Raw genomic sequence first — 23,904 nt, 5'->3', positions numbered from 1 at the left:
GTCAGCAGACGGCGAACAAAACCACAGGAATACCAGTAGCAGTAGTGTAAGCACACGGCAATGCAGAACGCGATGCCGATGGCGAAGTGGAAACACGCACACACACACACAACACACACACACACACACACAAAGCCGTTGTTATGACGGTTCACAAGGCGGCGTGCCATTCTCACATTCTAATCTGATTCTGTGGTTAGCACACGACCATGGTACTGTATACAAGAAAGCAACACAAGTATCGCAACCAACTAGTACACTGATAGTCTTCGCTCAAGTGCCACAATTGGCAATTATCTGTGACGGGGCGACAATCCGTGTCGCAACAATTTTTTTGCCAACACGGATTGTCGCCTTCGATGTCAAAAACTGGGAACTGCACAAGCGTCACGGATTGTCGCCAGGCGACAATCCGTGTAGGGGGCGACAATCCGTGCCGCCAGCGCCCGTCACGGATTGTCGCCCCGAGCAGGAGGCGACAATCCGTGTAGGGGCGACAATCCGTGTCGCAACAGATAAGCTTGAAAAAGTGCCTCCAACAAATTTTGGCAAAAAACAATAGAAAACAAAAGATCGAAAAAACAATAAAATACATAAGAAATTAACAAAACAATAAAAAAAAGAAATTAATTTTGATTGCGCTATTTTTTTACAAGAAAATTGTTTGATGTGTCTTGAGGAACTCTGACACAAAAATGTAATAATCCTTCAGTCTTTTTGATGGAGTTATAGGTGAAAATATGATTTCATGCATTAATTTGCATAATTAATTTATTTCAAAATATGAAATCAACATTTTTCTATTGTATGACCATATAATCTTGTAGTTGACATCCGGCTCTATGTTCAGGCAAAATTTTGCGGTGATCGCGCGATCGAGATCTGAAGGGGGGGGGGGGGTCAATTTGACCCCCCCCCAGTAAAAACTTGGTCTCAAATAGCCCATTTAGAATAGGGTTAACAGCTGTGACTTCCATCAGTGTACAAGTTTAAAGGTCCAGTTTACCTTTGGGAGCAGTGATTCCAAAAATTTTCAAGATATCATATTTGATGCATATGTGTAGGTCTGTTGTATCATAAAACATCCTACCATATGAAATATTTGCAATAAAACCTAAAATATAAGGAGATATCAGGGATTTTCTCAATAAACCGTAACTGTATACGGTTTAGTCTGGAAAATTTTTTATTATAACTATTGTTCACATTTTGTGTATTTAACAACACTTAACATCGATTATACGGATTCAAATTTTGACAGTGGTTGTTTCTATCCCTAACTCACATTTTAGAACTATTTTATAGCACTAATGATTTCATCTGCAAATGGTGAATTATGCCTTTAAGCATTACATAAAACATAATGAATATAAACAGTACCCGACCTACATAAATGAATAACATTCATGAATGAAGTTTGGTATAAGAATTGGTACAAGGCAAAATTGACTTACTTTCATACAAAATGCAATATATATACAAACTCATTTTATGTTTATTTTATTATTTTATTTTATTTCAACATATTTTGACAGGATAACAAGATCAGCAGGTGAGTGCTGTTTTACATCAAGATCCTGTACAATCCAACTATATAAATATAAAATCATGTTACATAAATATAAGCATAAAAACCACTACAAACAAGCAATCAGAGTTGAAAGGAGCAATATGTCTAGTTGAAATCAGTAGTAACCAGATCTATGTATGATATGACAAAACAATATGATAGAAAAGGATATACATGTATTAAAACAGCGAATAAAATGATGCAAGATTACATACACAATCAAACCTTTTGGTGTACAAAAGGAATGTTAAAACTCTGCCAGTAAGAACTTGAATCAACAAGCCCATGATCATAAAAAGCAGATAAAAATTCCATGTAAAAATCTTCACTAATAAATAGATTACATGCAATCTGGCAGTCATGCCCATTAAACCTAAACAGTTGAATGCTTGTATACCCATAACACACATTCAAGGACTCACGCACGCATACTTTGCACAAGGCAAATTTGGTGTGACAAAAAATGATATGATACATATTATGTAAAAACAGGGCGTTGGATAAAGTCAGTGAAAATACATTTTCTTATATAACGATTTAAAAGCTGATAATGACTTTGATTTCTTTAAAACATTTGGTAGTGAGTTCCATACCTTTCCTCCTGCATATCTAAAGCAGCTTTTAAAACACTCTACATTCGGTTTAGGTGGTACCACATTCAAAGAATCAGCTGCTCTTGTATTAAACCCATGCCTGTCAAAAATCATCTCAATATCATTGCACATTCGGTTGGGGTCAAGTCCATGGATGCATTTATACAGGAGCGTTGACAAATAATAATTCCTTCCATTTTCAAATGCTTGTAAATTCAGAACCCTGATAATGTCATTTCCATTTGCAATTTCGTAATCAAAATTTGATATGATAATTCGTGCTGCCCTCTTTTGTAAACGATAAAGAATATTTCTATTTTTAACAGAGCAATTTCCCCAAACGGAGCATAAATAATCAATACACGGTTGAATAACTGCAGTATACAAAAGTTTAAAGTGAATCTTTATCCAAAAATTGACTCATTTTATGTAACATAATTTCATAGAAATGGATTTGGCAAGATTTTGTATGTGTGCATCCCACTGAAGATGGTCGTCTATTATAACACCCAAATACCTAAAATTATGAACCTGTTCAACCCTTTTTCCTCAAGAAAAATGTTCAAACTTTTGGAGCACCGTGGACTTAATAACATTACCCTAGTCTTTATCTAAGTTAATACATAATCTGTTTCTCTTATACCATCTATATATTGAGTTCAAATCATTGTGCAACATTGATGTAACTCTATCAGTATCTTTATGCGAACAATAAATTACTACATCATCTGCGAATACATTACAGGAACATGAATATACAGATTGGAAATATCATTAATAAATATGAGGAAAAGTATAGGCCCAAGTACACTCCCTTGTGGTACCCCTATCAAGATACTTTTGGATGTTGAGAGATGGCCATGGCAAAAAACATTTTGACTCCTACCAGTTAAATAATCAGAAAACCATTTCAATTGTTTGCCCTTGATGCCATAACATTCCAGCTTATGCAATAATAATGTATGATCAATTGAATCAAAACCCTTAGAAATATCAAGAAAACATGCAGCAACTAGTTCACGATCGTTAAAAGACTCCAACCAATCATCAACAGCTCGATGGAGACAAGTGTTAGTTGAGTGATGGGGCTAGAATGCAGCTTAATCTATGTTAATCAAATCATTTTGCTGAAGATATGCCAATAACTGATCTTTAATCTGCTTTTCAAAAATTTTTTTATACATTACAAGCAACAGAAATTGGTCTATAATTTGAAGTATCATTTTTACTTCCTTTACCCTTATATATAGGCGTCATTTTAGCCCTTTTCCAATCAGTGGGAACAATTCCATCAGTTAAGCTCTTATTATATATAATACAAAGCGTTTCAGAAATGATAGGAGCAGCTATACATAACAACTTAGAATCAAAATTCAGAATGTCAAGGTTGCTATCTTTACCAAGATTTATGAGAGAATTACGAATGCTATCAACAGACACAATAAGAAATAAACTCATAAATACATTCAGAATGATCCCATTGAAAAGTACTTTTACCACCTTCTACTATTTCTCAACCGAAATTAACAAAATAATCAGCAGTCAATTCCATCAGAACGTTTAATATCTTCTTTACATTTTCTACCCGTGACTCTATTCAATTCTCGCCACACTCTCTTACTGTCATTTTTACATTTATCGAACATAACATTCATATACTTCTTTTTACTACTGCGTGTAAGTTTTGTAATACTGTTTCTGACTCTTTGGTATTCCTTCTTAAAAAGAGGTTGGGATTCATAGTTTGTCTTTAAATAATCTCTTTTATAAATCAGCTTTACAATATCTTTTGTGATCCATGGACAACATCTCTGTTTAACTCTTACCCTTTTTAAAGGGGCGTGCATATCACATACTTGTAAAAAAATATAGTTTTCCATTTTATCCATTTTTCATTTACTCCTTCTGCCTCCTTCGTGAAATCACTCATTGAAAAAACTCTCTTAAGATCATCCAAAAACCTAATCTCATTAAACGCATTAAAATCACAGAAGACAATTTCTTTATGTTTCCTATCAGTACTTTTCCTCATGTCAACACATGTATATATAAGATAATGATCGCTGATTAAAATCTTTGCTACATTACAGACAGTATGTTTATGAGGGAAACTGGTAAGTATCTGATCTAAATACTTTGATGATTTATCTGTGACCCTCGTCGGCTTGTGAACAGTTTGTTAACAGAAACAGATTTTCAATCAAATTGATAGGATTACTACACAAATTTTCATCAAACTTAAAATCATAATTCAAATCTCCCAAAATCACATTCTCTTTATTTTCATCTGTTATTTTCTCAAGAATATCCAAAAAACAATCAAAATACGACCTATCTGCATTAGTTGGTCTAAATAAACAACCAACGATTAAATTTTCCATCCTAGTTTGTAATAATTCAATCCATACAGCTTCCAGAGAGTCTGAAAAAAAGTCTTGTCTTATCTATTGAAGCTTTTTACATCAAAAGCTTCACACACACATTCAGACTAACATACAAACAGAGAGACATTTTGACACGGCCCTTTCTCAAGACAACACCCATTCTGACTTGAGTTTTGCAATGAATGTATTCAGGGTCGACTTTGTCTATCATTAATTACATATAGATGTACCACAATATCATATCCATTTGTTGGCACACTGAATAAGACAACTATAGTGTAATTCAACTTCAAAAGAACATTGCATTTCTATCAACTTGTCCTGAATGGAAAAAAAAAATGAATGAATAAGAATTACCGTTTCAAGGAAGTGATCATGCAACAGAGCAACACATATGTATACTGACTGTAGAAATGAAATACACTGTATTCTTTTTCTGCAGACAGCGTTAAGGCTTTTAAAGAGCCTTGTGGCAATTTATACATCAGCGAATGTGTTGAGCTTACATACTGACAATGATTGGAGTAAGACACGTTCTCAAAAGAATGCACACGCTGACCGAGTTCAACAGGAACAGTTTGATGACACTTTCAGATGATTTCACTTCAATTTTTCTTCCAATCCTCCAAGCCCGCAGTCCTGCAAAGCACTTCTCAGGTCATCAAAGTTACCACCGGTTTCATTCTTCCAGTGTTGTAGACATTGTCGAATAGCCATCTTATAGTTCATTCCCCATTTTGTTAGAGCTTGGGTGGCTCTATCAAAACCAATGCCAAGTCGACAGGAAAACGTGGAGTACTGGTCTACCGATATCAAGGATGACAGCTGTTCAAGTTCCCACTCTGATGCCTTGCGAGACCTGAAATAAGTTTGTAACAGTTAGGCATGAACATAAACCACTTCTATCCAAATATGCCAAATAACATCATCAATGGCCTTACTTTTAGGGGAACATCGCATTTATGAGCTTTGTTCTTTGTCTTTAACCTTTCACTGCATGTAATAAATTGTTGCTTCATTTCTATTCTTCTTATAAGCTATCATCAGTGGACATTCCTAGCTGAAGTCATGGTCCATAATGTTGAGCCAAAGTACAGTGCCTGTTGACTTGACTTCTGAAGTTTTACCATTCACGTCCATGCAAACAATTGCACCTCCCCTTTCTTCCAACTTAGTACAGTGACTTCTGACTTTGAGACCCAAATCAAATCAGTACATTTCCATCTCAGGCACCATAGGTACAAAGAAAATACCTTCAACATTTTTTTTTTTTTTTTCATTTGAAATTGCACCACCTAAAAGTACAATGCCTCCAACAACTTTCGATAAAGAGCCATTAGATAAAAAAGGCCCAATTTAACTCACCCTAGAAAGCAAACCCAAATTATTCTATAAGTTGTGTATTCAAAATTGGCACAATGCTCTCGTCTGTAAATAAAGTAAAACTTGGCCACTAAATACTGTTAAGTAACACAGCCAAATTTGAAGATAGAAATCCTTAAATATGTATCATTACCTTCTGCTGCTTCTACTGCTGGGATTGTTTCCTTGTGTATGCTCTGCATTTCTCTCTGATGAAACAACATCATACATTGAACACTTTAATGTCTGAAATCAGAACTTTTGTCTCTTCATCACTCTCACTGATAAACGTTTTATATAAAACACACCATAACCCAGTCTCTTGTCTGTAAATAAAGTAAAACTTGGCCACTAAATACTGTTAATTAACACAGCCAAATTTGAAGATAGAAATCCTTAAATATGTATCATTACCTTCTGCTGCTTCTACTGCTGAGATTGTTTCCTTGTGTATGCTCTGCATTTCTCTCTGATGAAACAACATCATACATTAAACACTTTAATGTCTGAAATCAGAACTTTTGTCTCTTCATCACTCTCACTGATAACAAACGTTTTATATAAAACACACCATAACCCAGTCGCCCACACCCATCCAGTGTGTACTGCTTCTGATGAACGCAAGAAAGGGGGGTTCAGGTCTATAAGTGAGCCTTACATATTGGTTTAAACTTATGTGTTGTTTGAAGGTTTGCATGGTGAAGTAAATGAGGGAGAAAGATTTACGGTGGACACCTTGTGTATGTAGTCCTTAACCAGATCGTTGTTTGGCAGAAGAAGAGCCTAGAAAGAGGAGAATTGAAGAGTGAAGAGACATATGGGGGCTGTAAGGAGGGCAAAAAGTGAAGAGTGGGGGACAGTAGTGGGCTGGAAGTTGAAGTTGCACTAATGGAGATGGTAGAGAAAGGAACAGAGAGAGTGGTAAGGAAGAATAGAGTGAGAATCAAGTAAGATGTTTGGACATCGTTAGGAGGGGAAAGATGAAATGGAAAGGAAGAGGAAGAGGGAGAAGTTGAAGGTTGGAAAATCATGGAAATAGGAGAGAGAAGTGAAGATTCATGAAACCAAGAGAAGAAAGAAGTCGGCGAACAATGTGGACTATGGAATGTGGAATCAACAGAGAAAAAAAAAAGGAGAAAAAAAAAGAAGAAGAAAAGAATGAAATTCAAGAAAGTAAAGGAGAGGGCCTTTGGTGGATCCTAGAAATAAATGTTGCAGAGGAGAGAAAAAAAAAATGTGGAGAGGAAAATCAATGGTAGCAAAATCCTGAAAAGGTTCTTGTGGGAGAAATGCAAAATGAGAGATTAAAATAAGATTAAAGTGTAGTCCTGAGGGGAGAAGGCAAGATAAATAAAAGGCCTTGTGGAAGGCCTCGTGGAAAGGCCTCGTGGAAAGGCCTTGGAGTGGTTCAGAAGTTATCTTACCGAAAGAACTCAGTTTGTTACTGTGAATAACCACGACTCAGAAATAGGTTCGATTTGCTGTGGCGTTCCACAGGGCTCCCTCTTAGGTCCTCTTTTATTTATTCTTTATATTAATGACTTCCGCAACTCATCCTCTCTGCTGTCTTTTCTTCTGTTTGCGGATGACACAAGTCTTTTTTATTCTCACTCAGATCCTTATGTGTTGCTTGATTCTGTGAATAACGAACTGCAACTGGTATTTGAATGGATACAGGCGAATAAATTATCGCTCAATATAAACAAGACTAATTATATGGTTTTTAGTAATACAATAAAGTTTCTTCCAGGTTCAGTATTAGTGAATGGTTTGCAGTTAAATCAAATAGATTCAACAAAATTTTTAGGTATTTATATTGATAGTAATCTTTCTTGGAAGGTTCATGTTGATTATTTATGTAAGTTGTTGTGTAAAAACGTTGGAGTTGTTCACAAATTGAAGTACCTCTTCCCCAAGCCAATATTGCATTCCCTCTATTCAACTCTATTATTACCTTACTTAAATTACGGAATATTGGCCTGGGGTAATTGCTCTAAGACTAAAATAGATTCGTTATTTTTTATTCAGAAAAAGGCCTTGCGGATTATAAATCGTGCACATTTTTTGGATCATACAGATGAATTGTTTGTTTCCAGTAAATTACTAAAAGTTTCTGATCTGTATTTGTATCACGTTGGAATTTTTATGTATAAGTTGAGCATTGGCGATCTTCCTAGTTTATTTTCCTCAATGTTTGTTAAAAACAGTGAAATTCATAATTACCCTACAAGACAAAGTGGATCATATCACTTTTCTCCCGTTCGTACAGTTCTAGCCCTTAAGACAATTACTTCTACCGGTCCTTCTTTCTGGAATGAGTTAGATTCTGTTCGGCTGCAATCAAGTTCTCTAAGTTCCTTTAAGCAAAATCTAAAAGCCAATTTTTTACAATCTTATGTATAGTTACTTGCTGTGACCATTTTGATATATCTGTTCTTATTCTCAATGATGCCTCGCTCGGGTGTCTTCATTTGACTTCATTTGACTATATTTCTTTGACCAATAGTGCAATTTTATGGAGCATTGAATCCCTGAGTTTTACCTTGACCATCATAAACTATTTTGTACATTGTGTAGAGTTTATTATCATCTCGACATACCGATTTTCGCTTGTGTTTCGTCATCTTTCGTAATTTAGCATGTTGTACTAAACGCTTATATTGTTTCTTTGGAACCTACATCCTACAAGCATTGCTTTTTAGTAGGTTCCTCATATTTACACATCATTTTATTACATGTCCTTATACATTTGTGAAATTATGTCTACAATTGAATGTTGTGTTATACATATTTTACTCTGAAATCAAATGGAATATGAAGCCTGAATATGGAATGTGGAATATGGAACTTGAATAAAAAAAAAAAAAAAAAAAAAAAAAAAAAAAAAAAAAAAAAAATAACCTGTGAAGAAAACTGTAGATTAATATAGTGGTCCTGAAAAGGACCGTTGGGTTGTATGGATGCAAGAAATAAAATGAAAGAAAAATAAGAAAGGAAAGAGAAAAAGAAAGAGAACAGAAAAGAAAGGAAAAGTAGTGTAGAAACAGATAATAGTCTAGGAGAGAGAGGAAAGAGAATGAAAAACTGAGAAAAAGGTGCTGGTGAAGGTAGAGGAAGAAATATCTAGTTATAAGAATAACTAGGAGAACCGAGGAACTTTGACGTTTCGGGCAGGTTGACTGTCCTTCATGAGAAGTGAAGCATGACCTGAGAAGAGGCAGGCTATATGTTATGGAGAATGCAGACCTAGACTTACAATGGTTTAAACTTAGCAATGATAGATGATAGTAACAGTGAAAAAGAATAATGCACAAACTCCATCGATATAGTAAGATGCTAAAGGTTCAGGAAGAAAGTATCTACAGAAACTTGAAGAAAAATGACAAGAATCTGTGAATATAACATGAATATCTTGTTCTACTTGTGAAGAGCACAGTGACCTTATAAGGATTCAACCTTTATGTAGCATTAAAGCATATTGAAGACTCCTCCGGGCTTGTCATCCTACCAATTAAGTTCATCTTGATCACTTGTAAAATGAAAGTGTTTGTGTTGGTAATCTTTCGTCAATATTGAGTATAACAATTATATTACACTTTCTTTTTTCAAAAGAATGCTGATCAAATCAAAATCAAACCTGTGAATGAGAGTAAAATCCATGGAAGCAAGGCATTATTCAAATCATGCTTGGGAAAACAATAATTTCATGCTTCAAATTATAAATGAGATCAGTGAAGAACCATGTATTACACACAACAATAGCTTCTTTATGAGATCAGTTGTGACACTAATCTCCAGACTTGGGAAGCAGGTTCATCATTCATTAGTCACATTTTTGTGTTAATCAATTTAAGCAGTGCAATGGAAGAAGTTGGTAAGGAGAATTCTGCTGACTTACACTCACTGCACTTCCGACATAAATACAAACCGAGAATGGCGTATGCATGTTCGTGGATTTATTGGAGAGTACAAGTTTACCAAAACAAAAAGTGCTTACCACATTACATAACATAGTTACTCACGATAACATGATAGGGTTGTACACTTTATAGACGAGAAAGTAAAAACATGATCATACCAATGCTTGTTATACACAATTATACTTTCCGGTTTCAGGATTCGGTAATTTTACACCGACAAACAGAAATGTTATCCAAGTAGTAAATGCTTTCAAACACGCCACTGCTATGTCTAACTCTGGAAGGACCCGGGTTTTCTCCCCGCAAATTTGTATTCATCTCATGACGAGCATCTGCACCGTGGAATACAACAACATATATATATGGCAGTGCTCTCTGCGTACGGGCCACCTACAGACAAGCACCCTGCCGGATCCCGCCTTGCCTCTTAGGCCCTTGTTGGAGGACTCCCTGCATGGTAATCCGACAAGTATCCCCATCGAGTATAACTACAATGGACTTCTCTGATTGACAGGCGAGCCCACTCAACTCGGAACTCACAAGCGCGTACAGACCCATATACAAAAGCCCCCTGCATCAGAAAAGTGCTCGGCACTAGTCACAGGCGGGCGCGTCCGTGACCCGCCGGCTTTCCTCACGGTGCCTCTTGATGCATAAATGGCCACAATAACAATTGTTAATAAAACAAACATTCCGAAATACACCCTTCCCTACGAGTTTGACATAACAAGTGGAAAACATTTCATGTACTGTATAAACTACATCTGCGCAGAGGCCCAGAAATGAACAATTTCCGCCTCTACCAATCCCCACCAGAAAAGACGCGCAGCACCGCACCAGTCTTGAACACGAAGCGGCGCCACCCAGATTTGCGTCACCCCATGGGCCCATGCACCGTACCGTGAGGAACACAGCCCCAGCGCCACCGCGTGTCCACGGTGCGAAGCCGCGCGCGTCCCCGGAGGGAAGGAGACCCCAGGATTGGGTGAAAAACTGCCAAAAAAAAACCTTTGAGGAAAAAATGGCAGAAAAGCCCCAACCTGCCAAGCTAGACTTCAACAACAAGATAGTCTTGTCTGGGATTCCTTAGACGATCACACATTGCGATTCCCTCATCACTCGGACCTGTAATCTGCCTTTAGCGCGATATCCGTCCACACTTGTTTAAGGACAACGATCTCAAACTATAAGATACAAAAAATTAAATTCCTATTAATTCAATAATTAGTTTTGGCTGTACAGCACAACTTTCCTCAATGTCTATTACCTGCCACATCGATAGGTCAATAGGCATTTAATTATACTACAAGTAATTCCAAATTTACTTGTGTATCGACGACTTTCACAAATAATCAATGCATTTTTAATAGGAAAAAGTGCAGGGGGTGGTTATGGGGTGGGTAATTTAAGCGAGGGCCCAAAATTGATGCTCTCTCCGTGAAATCCACGTACAGAATGATCCCTTCTCATATTAACTGCTAAACTTTCCCACGCTAAATGTTCAGCTTTCCCACGCGCACTGCTAAGCGTACTAATGCGGTTGCGCCATTGGGAACCATCAAAGGAGATCACTCGTTCATGTTTTCGGCGGCGCTCTTTGCATATGCCGCCTGCTCTCGGGCTCCGACTAGCGCCGAACACCCTCAAAGGCAGAAAACAAGTCAGTGAGCGAGTGTAAACCCCTTTTAACGACTAGCGCCGTTAAAGGAAAAACTGACATGTATTTTTCTGTTGACTAAATATGTGTTATTTCACATTGTCTTTGCAATCTTTATTTGATGTTAGAAATACTAGTATATATGCCAGGACTTACCAGTGAGCTTCATCAGGAACCTGATTGTTTTCTGAATGCACTGTTTCACTTCAAAAGCAACATCTATGTCCTTTACACCAACTCCCTGAGCTTCAGTGATGAAAGTAATTTCATGTCTGTCCAGCCAGTAGAATGAGCGAATGCTCATTGTCTGTGTACAAATAAAGCAGAGAAGTGTTAACAGTAAAATTTACAGTAATAGCAAACATATATCTACAGAGCACACATCATTAAGACACATTCATGCTAATATTGAGATACATGCCATTTGTTCTTGTAATAATTTTTTTTTCTCTTATCTTTTTTTCTGATTTCATAAATACATATTTAAATGTATGCGATCAGGAAAAAAAATTATCTATTGCGGAAAGAATGTACGTTTCATTGATTGCCTGTTGTTCATTTATGTATTGTTCTTTGTTATTCAACTCTTTAGTTTATTATTCTGTTTTTGTTTGCAGCAAATGAAATAAGGGCAGTCAAAAAGGGATTACAGCCTTGATAGGTTAATGGCTTTATCTGCTAATCCCTCACATCTGCTGTGCTTTCTTGTTTCAGATGATATGTTATCTGACCTTATTTCCATCAATTTTGGGTAGTATTTTGCATTGTATTTTAGTTATGGTTTTAGCGTGAAATATGATACAAAATTCATATGTTGTTTTTGTTTATGCTGTACCTTTTTTGAAAGATGTGAAATAAACTTGTAACTGAAACATTCACATGGTCATGATATCTCAATCCTATTTCATCCCATTGCATTAAGATTGGCTGTTTTAATTCAAATCAAACTTAGTAAGACAATAACTTGATAACTCAAAGTATAAATCATAATAAAAAATGCATTAGTACAACCTCAACTTCCAGCTGACAGCTGCCCTTTGACTGTCACTATTTGCCTTCCTTTTTAAAGGGGTTTTTCAAAACTAGCCCTCTTCCTCAAATGTTACAAAATATAAGTACAAGGTAAGGTAGAAAAGAGACAAAAAATAATATTTAAGCATGAAACACTCACTGCAGTATCCACCACCTCCTTGTTTACATACTGAGTGATGTTCACTTCGCCCTCACGCCATCTCACGTAGAACTGTTCACCATAGCCACCTCGTGCCTCAACAAAGCCCTTTGCCGCCTTCTCATTTTGAATCTCCTGCAAATTTGTATATACATATATATACATATGTAAGAGAAAAAATCTGAGACCTAAAATTTAACTTCATTGTAACCAAATTTCATTATAATCATGGTATAATTGATTATAAGGGGAGAGCAATGGAATAGAAAATAGTGAGATTCTGGTGTACCTCTAAAGATTGTGACTAGATACTTCCGAGATTAATAAAGGATACTTCATTGCCATTAAGATACGTACCTGAGACAAACCCTTAATGTCATCATGAAGAATGAAGGGAACTGTGCTCCTCTCTCCTGCTCTGGTATGCTCTGGCACATATGCTGTGCAAATAACCTTTTTGCCAACAAAGAACCTGTCAATCACTCCAACAATCCACCATTCAGAAAAGTGGTTGACGGTCAATTCCAACGTGTTCCTTTCTAAACTGACAGTGCCAGAAGTTACAGATGCCACAGAAAACAGTTCTGAGTCTGAAAGTAAACAAGAAAACATTAAAACAGGAATTTAATTTTGGTTCTATTAAAGAGAATTGTGCCAATGTAAGAGCTAACAAATTATTTCTGGGTAAAGTGTGAATCTCAAGAAGACAAAAAGTTGTATCATGAAAAGAAACTCAGGCTAAAAATTGACCAGGTTCAGTCTGAAACGAAACATTGAGAATCTACAATCAAAGTCTGGGCATTACAGAGTCAAAGGCTGATGCTAAAAAGCCATAGGCAACAACCCTGTGAAGTCTTTTAAGTCTCAGGACAATAAATCATTCTCACCGGCCAAAATCTAGACCTGAGCCTTGAGGGTTTGAGCCTCACCATTGCAACAAGACAGAAATACAACAAAAGTACAGTATTGTGCTGTTTCTTGTGTGGTATAGCACAACAGAATATTACCTTTATGTACAACATGTACAGTACAAGATGCAATATCCATCAAAGGGATGGTATAGTTTCGTTTGAGACCTGGCTTTAGGTTTCTAACTCTTTTAGATGGGATAATGTGAATCCTCTTGTGAAATATGAGAAAACACATAATTCTAAAGGGAATTCTATGTTTATTTGATGATAACTGGTTTTGAAATGGCTGAGATATATTTAAAACAAAGCGATCCAATTAACAGATGGGACCCACCTTTCATTAAGATCTCCTTGTTTTTAATACTTCGTTTTTCATATCTCAGCCATTTCACAACTGATTTTTATCAAAATAACTTTGAGTCCTCTTAGAATGGTATGCTTTGTAACATTCCATAAGTGGTTTCTTCGTATCTTGCAAAAATTTTAAGATCTCAATCCTCATCTTCACCAATACTTTATCACCCCTTTAATACCGTTATTGCGATGGTACAGCAGAATGGATGCATGGTGAGGTTGCGTGAACATGGCACAGTGTGGCATGATGACTTTGAATGGTTTCCCAAGTGGTTCTAAGGGTGCAGTGAACTTCAGACCAACTGCAATCACCACTTCTCCTTCCCCAAGGATCAGGTCATCTGGAGCTTTCAGGAGCGGTTGGATATTAATTTGGTCATGCTCATCTAACTTTGTGGCAACTTGTATGCCAAAGTGCTTCAGGGCTGGCAGGGTTACATCAAAATCATCTTGACTGGTGGCCACAAATTGTTCTGTATGTCCTGTGTTAGTGCAGAAGCAAAATATAATGATATAAATCAACTTGAAGTCAGCCAGAAAAGTATTCTGTTCTGGGCAGCCACCTCATCTTATAAGACATGCAGATGTCATCGAAGTATGAGAGATAAGCTAGTTTGCATATTCCTTTTCCAGAGTTTGAATAAAGCATGTTATTCTCCAGTTCGTATAATATGATCTATCTTCACAATAAAAGCTAACAAACAAACATAGTTTTGCAAAAGTCACTTCGAGGATTTGATGCAGTCAAGCACACGGGAGACGAGGCATTTGTTCATGATAGTTTAATTCGAAATACTTTCAAAACAACCCTCATAATTGTACCATCAGCTTTGTCTAAGTTGGCCTTCCATGAGTAGAAAAATAGTTAGCTCAAGGAAAAAATCTACCATGAATGGATATAAACCTGTGTTAATTCAACTGTGAAAGGTGAAATTCACTAAGGGTATCTAGTGGGGTATGTGGGAAAGCTTTTATTTAGGAATCATTAAAACATAAAATGCTCCAAGAAATGATAAAGCATAACAGTTTGAGGGTAAACAAGATACAAATATGTGATAGATGTTTTGGATAATGAGTAAATATTATTCAAAATTAAGGTCAAGATTACACATTATTCATAACTACTCCATTGTCCCACTTGCCCCGACATACTGGGGTAAGTGGGACAGCATTGTATGCAAAGGGCTGTCTACACAAAATGAAAAGGCGGAAGTACACAAAATTATCATTTTCTATTTAAAGATAATCTTCTACAGACTAAAACTAACATTTTCAGGAATTTTGGGACCTGAACTTGTCAATGATAAATTTGGAAGAAAGAAATAAGACTACAATGAGTCTGAACAAAATAAAGCAGAGATAGGAAGTTACATTTGCTCAATGATGACGTTGCATTCAGCATGCCATCGATCAATATTTCATCAGCAAGAAAATGCTCCAAATTCAACTGATAAATAAAAATAAAAAGATATTAACGTTTTGTTAAAATTCTGGCTATTTGTTTCACAATCGCTTACTGATGCCACTGAAAAACATTTTTGTTTTTTTAACAAATAAGACAGTAAACACCATTACATCTTATTTATTGTTATTCATAAAATAGCTATGACGCAAAATCTTAAAGTCAGGCTATGGATGTTCAAGTTTTTTGACGATTTTAGCTCTGATGATTCTAAGGAGGCATCCATTTTAGTTTAAGCATCCATTTTTCAATAGTTTCTACATATTTCTTTGTTCGTATAAAACTTTCACTCCACTGATGGCGTCTCCTAAACGATGTAACAACACATAATCCTTCAAGTGTCCCACTTGCCCCAGTGTCCCACTTACCCTTATGCTTTAGTATCTTCTGGTTCCCCTGTATTTTAATGAGATAAAGTTTTAGGTACAGTGTTTTTTGAAAATTTCCTCGATAGAACTGACACAAAAGGTAATAAAGATTGTCAATTCCCCCCCCCCTAAAATACACGTCAATCTTATTATTTTATTAAATTTTTTATTTATTTATTTATTTATTTATTTTTTTTTTTTTTGGGGGGGGATGGCATATATTACACTTGTAAAAATGTTTTCTTAGCTTTGGAGAATGTAACTTTGTCAGGGCAACATGGAGCTTGGTCATAAATTCATGTTACCAAAAACTGGATTTTCTTATGGATTCAAAAAAAAAAATAGTGCAGAAGCAGTTTTTTTTTTTAATGAGTTACAATATCCGACAACACTGAATAACATCGATTAGATGTGCATCAGATGTATATATCTTCCACAAATAATTACCGTGTTCAACAGTTGCTGGTTGCAGAACCCGACTCTCAGGAAATGCACCAAATATTTGCCTATATGTAAGAAAGTAAACAAATGTTGAAAGGAAAAGAAAAGCCTGAAGTTACGAACAATCTTTGTGTCTATTGCATTTTACTTGGAAATAAGACTTGGAAATCATTCTACTTTCTAAATTTACTTGGAAATCATTCTATGTCAAAACAGCTCCAACAAAAAGGAAATCTTATCCACTGGAAAAAACATCTTTTGAGGAGCAAAAAACACTTTTTTGTTGTTGTAATGAACTGTATATTCTGTAGTTTGAAAGTGTGAGACAGGAACAAAAAGCAGCCAGAATTTAAAACTGGTCATTTAATTATTTGCAAACATAAGGCAGGGCTCGACAGTAACGGTGGTCCGGTGGCCCGGGGCCACCAAAAACGCAAGTCGGGCCACCAAAATTTCAGAAATGAAGAATTTGGTGGCCTGATCGGGCCACCAAAAAAGGTCAGATGTTTGCCTTTCGGCCACCAAAAATAAAAGTTAGTGTGGAGCCCTGCATAAGGTCTACTATCATTCTGCTTTACAGGCTGCCGCCTGAGGTATTATTTAGCTGGATCACAAAGGGCTTTGAAATACATTTATGCCCTCCTACATGACAGGGGCTATCACCTTTCTTTTATGTAGAATACATCAAGGATTCTTTTAGATCAAGAGATTGTAAACAGTGTAGTGCTACATTGTAGCTGGACATCACACATTGTAAAGGTAAACAGATGTGGTAACACAGGTCAGGGCACTGCCACCAGGTTCATGTGCAGCATTGTTGTGACCTGTGAACAAGCTCCATTACAATCCTGACTGTAAATCAAAGAACGAGGTGTTGCAATGATGCATTCGGGATTCATCGTTCTTCCAAAATGTTGATACTGTAATTTTTCTACACTAAAATAAAATTTGCATATCAAGAAACAAAATAAATAAACACCACAAACAAATCATTAAGAGACTGCTATGTGAACAGTTGTGTTGTGAAAAAGTTCAATATAAAATTTAAGACAAGTTTCAAATACATGAAACTTTAAAGGCGAATAGCCCGAGATAATACAAAGTACAAAGTACAAAGTACGCTGTTATATATTGAAACCTGGAAGAAACGTAGGGAATTTCATTAATCAAAATAACCTGAAAGAGATATAGCATAAATATTATTCACAAAATTCACAGGACATCTAGATATATGTGTATATCTAATGAAATATGACAAATTTCACCTTGACATCAAGTCATGGACATCATCACGTGCATACTGAAGAGGGACTTTCCCTCTGTTGTCAGTAACATTGGGGTCTGCCCCATGCTGAAGAAGGTAGAGGATAAGGGCTTTCTCAGGTGCAAGACTGCCATCAAAGGAATCATCAATGATCTGTGTTTATTATAAAAAATATATTGTGGAGTCAAAAGGGGCCTGAGTTTTCGATCCAAGCAGAATCTTCGTCAGAGGCAAAATGACATTCAAGCAGGGAAAGCAATCACATATAAGGACTTCACACAACAAGAACAGTCAGGGACAGGCTGGGTACACAGAACAAAGAAAACAAAGGAGAGGGTGGGAGGTCATGGCAAGGAGCCCAACAGGTAAAGGGAGGGGGATTAGAGCAGGAGGGTGGACAGACAAAAGGCAGAGGAGGGTCAGTAATGAACATGAGGATCAAGGGGGCAACCATTGAAGGAAAGGATGAATAGGGAGGCAACATCAAAGAAGATAAGGAACACCAGAGGGATAAAGAAAGGGAAAGAGTGAAATAAGAATATATTGTAAACAAAATCCATGGTGAGAAGTGACTTAAGTCACGCAACATACAGCAACAACCCTCAGGATTTGATGCTCACCTAAGCTCCAAGAGAAGTCAACCATGATGCAAAAATCCCTGTGGTGCTCCCATATCATTATGTGCATTGAAAGTATTTGTTCAGGAACCTAAGAATTAATTACAGTGTTTGTTCCTGCAACTGAGATACAGTATCTACTCACACTGCAACCATACATGTTCAATTTTGAAAAAAAAAAGAAGGACGATAACTGAAATCATTTTACCCTTGGTAGCCCAACCCCAGCAAAACATATCAGTGACACTTAATATTAATCAGATCATCCATTCAAAAGTAGCATTTTTTCCACTTTGATGCTGCCAACGCCAGCAAAACATATCAGTGACATTTTAAATTAATCAGATCACCCATTCAAAAGTAGCATTTTTTCCACTTTGATGCTGCCAACGCCGGACGAGAAAACTACAACAAATCATGCCATCACCGCTGGACAATGATGTAAAGAAAATATGCAGAGAAGTCAATATATCGTCACTCTTCTAGCATAATGAAAAATTGCTTGACTTGTCTCTTTCAAAAAGCAGGGAATGATCAAACCCCTAACATATGTCTGTAGATTTTTTTTTTTCTCTTCCTTTTTTTACCCTAACAGGTCTCGATAATTTAACGTTTTATATTACATTACAAAAAGTGGAAAAAGGCAATACATCATACCTCAAAAATATTCTTGAGATAAAAAAAAACCTCCACAAATTATTTACACATTATGCATCATTTGCTTTGGTAATCTATGATGTCTTTTCTTGCTATTCAAATCTTCCACAGTTCTTCTACAGATTTCTCTTTTCAACAAATACTGCAAATTTGTTTCATGTAACTTTTTTCCTGTTTTATTTCTTAACAGTATGTATTTGTGATTACACCAAAAGGCAAAATCTTTGTCAAACGCTAATCTAATTCAGTTTCCTTATGAGCTTTTTGTAGATGCATACCTGTTATCTCAAAATCAACATTATAAATGTACATAAGTTTGATTACAAAGAAAAGAAATTCTTATTTGATTTACACTCAATAAATGTATGTAAATTAACTTCATTTACATTGAAATGTTGCCATATTCCCATCTGTTTTGATATGCCATCTATACAAATTCTTTTTTACTGGTAAAAATTATACAAAATCTTAAAATTAAATTCTTTTAATTTGTTTTCTTTACAATTACACAATTTACTCAACCAATTACGTTACAAGTTGGATATCTTTTCCCAATATATACATCTGTTACTATCATGACAATGTGTACACAGAAGTCTATGTAAAATTGTTTGGTTGGAACATCTTGAATAAATCCTTTTTGATATCTTATTCCAATTCTTATTATGCCATAAAATGTCATATTGTACTCCATGTACCATAGGCTGATATTTCAAACAAATATTATTCTCTATCTTTGACCAAGCTTCTAATATCTCAATATAGAACACTGGGAGTTGATTCTTACTTATCACTTCCATTTTCCAACAATCTAAATTTTAATTCTAATCCACCAAGACAGTTATACTAATAAAACACATTTCACTCCACGTTCCTTTGCTGCACTTAGAGTGTGTTGAATCCATCCCAGTCGGAAACTGAGTTTTTGCTTATGAAGGTCAATCATATTGACACCTCCATTTTCAAACTCTTCAGTCACGATAGTTCGTTTCACATTTTAAATGTTTGCCAAAGAAAGGTACATCATATAAAATTCCATCTTTTAAATATTTTCTCAGAAATTGTGTCAACCACACGTAAATGAACTATCTGAATTAACCTAACGTTTTTACAATAATCAATCTACCAATGAGAGTAAGTTTTCTCCAATAGTCAAAAAATTCTCCAAAAGTCTTTGCAGTTTTGTGAGTTTGTTTTCCCAATTCAAAGCTCGTGCTTTATCCATATCAGGTGAATTATAAAACCCTAAGTACTTTGTGGGTGTGTCTGTCCACACTAAATCAAGATCATCGAGTAACCATTTTGACTTGGCAGATCCCAGTCGCATAACTGATGTTTTGCTCTTTTTAAATTTTGGTCTTGCTACATTTCCAAACAATTCCTTCATCTTTAAAACAAAAATACCATTTATGCACTTATCATTTCTTATTCGGATTGACAAATTCTGCAGCAAGAACAAAAAGTAAAGCTGAAAGTAAGCAACTTTGTCCAATACCTCTTTGTATTAAAAAAGACTCAGATATCCAGCCATTTACTGACATTAAGAGCCGAATAGATATGTACAATACTTTTATCCATGTCTGAAAAATATTACCAAAATAAAATTTTTCTGAGCACGACAAAACAAAATCAAAGTCAATTGCATCAAAAGTCAATTGCATAGATGTGATCTCCAATTTTCTAAACATTGCTGATCTCCTTTTTCATGAATCAATGTTTTGAGGCCATTTTTTTTTTAAATTTCAGACATTTCTTTCTCGTGAAACATTCATTAAGAAAATTCAGCAAACAAACTGAATTTCATCCCTGAAGATTTGATAAAATTCTATAGGTATACTATCAGAACCAGTTGATTTGCTTTTATTAATTGAATATTTCCTTCTTATGAAACATTCATTAAGAAAATTTAGCAAAACAAATTCAATTTCATCCCTAAAGATTTGGTAAAATTCTGAAGGTATACTATCAGAACCGGGTGATTTTTTTTTAATCATTGAAAAAAACCGCACACTTGCATTCAGCAATCGCTATCAAACCATCGCATGTTTTTTGCTCAATTAAACATCTGTCTTTTTCTACTGAAAATAATTCTAGTTTATTTCTCTTTCTGATTTACAGTTTTGAAAACCTAGAAAATAATTTGTACACTTCCCCCATTTTCTAGCCATCTAACTCTTGCTTGCTTGCTTACTTACAGCTGCACCTCTACATTCTCTTTCATAAATTTGCTCAAGTTCTTTTGTAACATAAATATAATCTGTGTATTTAAATCACTGTGTCTGTAGAAGGTTGAAATTTTGTGGAATTCTTGGAAATGAAATGAGCAAAAACTAAAGTCTATGGTGCTCACCTACATAATTTAGTTCGGGATTGCTTTGTTATGAAATTACTAGAGGGAAATCAACTCAAAATTGTGGAAAAAATAAGTAAGGGTGTACTTGTTTATGTATGCGTCTGTACAATCATGTTACAATTTTATGAAAAATGTAACATCTTTGCTACGAGTATATTATTATTATCTATTCGACATTTGCAAAACAATACAAGTGATAACAGAGAAACAAATAACACAAGCATAACACAAGAAAACAAAGTGTCAGGCTTTCCCTGTTGAGCTTCCCCAAGGAAAAAAAAAAAATCAAAATCACTATGACCCTTGGGCCTCTCCAACCAACTTAAGGAAGCACATCAGGGAATGTTGAACATAAAAGAAAAGAAATAATACAGTTTCAAATTGAGAGTGTACACCAGGTGGATAATTGTACATACAAACTAGAAATATCATTGTGGCGAATGGGTATTCATTCCATCCCCCACAGAAAAAAAGAAGATTAATCCAGTGTACAAAAAAAGTGCTATCAGAGTACATCTCAACAACAACAAACATCCCCTTTAACTGCACTACTAATTGATAATGTATTCTTTACACCCAAACCCTATCCCATGGGCCAAAACCTCCGCCCCTCCCCCACAATAAAAAAAAAAAATTACTGTCATAAAGCAAATGTATGATACCAGCAACATCAACATCCCAAAACCATCTTCGATACACAGTAAAAAATAAAAATAATCTCCAATCTTTAACTTCATCATTACCCTGAGACTCCATGACCCAGCGCTTTCTCTGAGAAGTCCTTATGTGGTATTACATACACCACTGTGGAATGTACATTATATATCAGGCGCCAAAATTCATCAATAATATTAAATAACGTGAAGCATGAATTTAAAAAAAAAATCCAAAAACAAAACAAAAACTGAGATTACTAATCAGTGAATGTTATATATGTCTTACACATAAAATCTGAAACCCAGAGACAAAAATATAACTGGGTCGCAAACAAAACTGAATATCACTCAATATTCTATGTGTCATGGCAACCAAGACCAGTCATAATAAGAATACCAACAAAAACAAAATCATGATTATCTGGTGAAATCAATCATAATTCTCCTTAAGACGTGTCCTGCGTCTTCCATGGATTGAAATCAGTTGAGTTGCAATATACTGATGACACATAAACCTGAAAAAGTCAAAGTTGGATTATTGTTTTAAAGTACAAGGGAATACCTTTGTTAGGGAAGGTGAACATTCAACATGTCTTTTGTCATCACTGCAGAGTCTGACGGCTGTGTGAAGACATGTTCGACCATTGCCAGAGGGAATGTTCAGGTCAGCACTGTGATCCACAAGAGCCTCTATCACAGATGAGTGACCATGCCATGTAGCAAGATGCAATGGTGTGAAGCCTGTCCAATCAGTACTGTTAATCAGGTCATCAACCTTGGAAATTTTTGAGCAAAACCAGAAGTCAACTTTAAGAACAAAACATCATATTGCTATTTATGCATGCATACACTCAATTCATTCCTAAAGTAATAAATATTACCTGAATAAACACATTGATACTGCATATGGTAATTTTTGTTCTAAACTGTCATATAATGGTAATCATCTACTCAAACAAAACTTGAATGAAAAAATATAGTTTACACAGACAAATCTAGTTAAAAACTCTTAGTGGAAGCACTCTGATACAAGTGTTGAGTATGCTGCACATTGTGTTCATGTATTTACACAGAGCTTCAAAGTACAATTTACCTGTAATCTCCCAGCAGTAACCTCAGGCTCAGTGGTACAGGCAATGCTAGTGATGAAATGAACCATAATGTTGACATGTCCTTCTTTTGCTGCAACATGCAGAGGTGTATAGTCTTTACTGTCTGTGATGTCCACCCTGGCACCATTAGAGACTAGACAGATCACAACCTCAAGATGTCCATGCTTAGCTGCCCTATGAAGGGGTGTTGTGCCTTCTCCTGTCGAGTCATTGACATCAGCACCTTTGCTGATGAGATATTCCACAATGCTAAGTTGACCTTCTGCAGCTGCAATGCCTAAGGCTGTGACACTGGAAGTGTCTCTACTACCACATTCCTCCATGAGAAAAGACACAACTGGAAGATTTCCTCCCTGGATCGCAACATGTAAAGGACTTTGACCTCTCCCATTGGTTGCATTCACATCTGCAGCTTTGTTCACGAGAGAGGTGACTACTTGAAGGTTCCCTGCTCTTGCCGCAGTGTGTAGAGGTGTGTCACCGTCTACAGCTGCAGCATCAGCATCAGCACCATTATCAACAAGACATGTGAACAACTCCAAATCACCTTTCTGAATTGCAATATGTAGAGGGGTCATGCCATCCTCACTAGCTTCATTTACATCAGCTCCCTTTTGTATCAAATAGCAGGCGATTTGCATATGTCCTTTTTGAAGTGCAATCTGTAGGGGACTGGATCCATGTTTAGTCCTTTCATTGACATTTGCGCAATTCTCAACTAAACACTTGACTACTTGTACATGTCCATAGCGTGATGCAATATGAATGGGGTAGAAACCCTTTTTAGTGCTAGTGCTACAGTCAGCACCATTGTTGGCAAGACAGCTAACAATTTCAACATTGCCATTTTGACAAGCTACATGAACAGGTGTGAAACCAGCAGAACTGACAATATTAACATCAGCTCCCTCTTTGATAAGGTAATCAATAACACCAAAGTTCTCATTGTAGACAGCGAAATGAAGACAGGAAAAGCCATCATTGTTGCAAATGTTGATATCGGCACCTTTCTGAAGAAGATACTTCACAATCTCGAGATGCCCATATAATGC

At 36.0% G+C, this 23,904-nt stretch overlaps 1 protein-coding gene across 1 annotated transcript; it reads right to left on the bottom strand.

Moving 5' to 3' along the window:
• Positions 1–1,583: 1,583 nt before the first annotated feature.
• LOC140244793 (uncharacterized) lies at positions 1,584–23,493 on the bottom strand. Its single transcript, XM_072324407.1, has 10 exons — positions 22,834–23,493; positions 22,303–22,515; positions 17,459–17,610; positions 16,200–16,258; positions 14,102–14,404; positions 13,015–13,247; positions 12,658–12,792; positions 11,643–11,793; positions 6,324–6,378; positions 1,584–5,406 (listed from the first exon to the last, which is right to left on the bottom strand). The coding sequence occupies exons 1-10, from the start codon at positions 23,491–23,493 to the stop codon at positions 5,148–5,150; spliced, it is 2,220 nt and encodes a 739-aa protein (XP_072180508.1). The 3' UTR covers positions 1,584–5,147.
• Between the last annotated feature and the right edge of the window lie 411 nt (positions 23,494–23,904).

This window comes from Diadema setosum, chromosome 21 (assembly GCF_964275005.1).
Source record: "Diadema setosum chromosome 21, eeDiaSeto1, whole genome shotgun sequence".
In the NCBI taxonomy this organism is placed as follows: Eukaryota; Metazoa; Echinodermata; class Echinoidea; order Diadematoida; family Diadematidae; genus Diadema; species Diadema setosum.
This window is presented reverse-complemented; position numbering and strand designations above follow the sequence as displayed.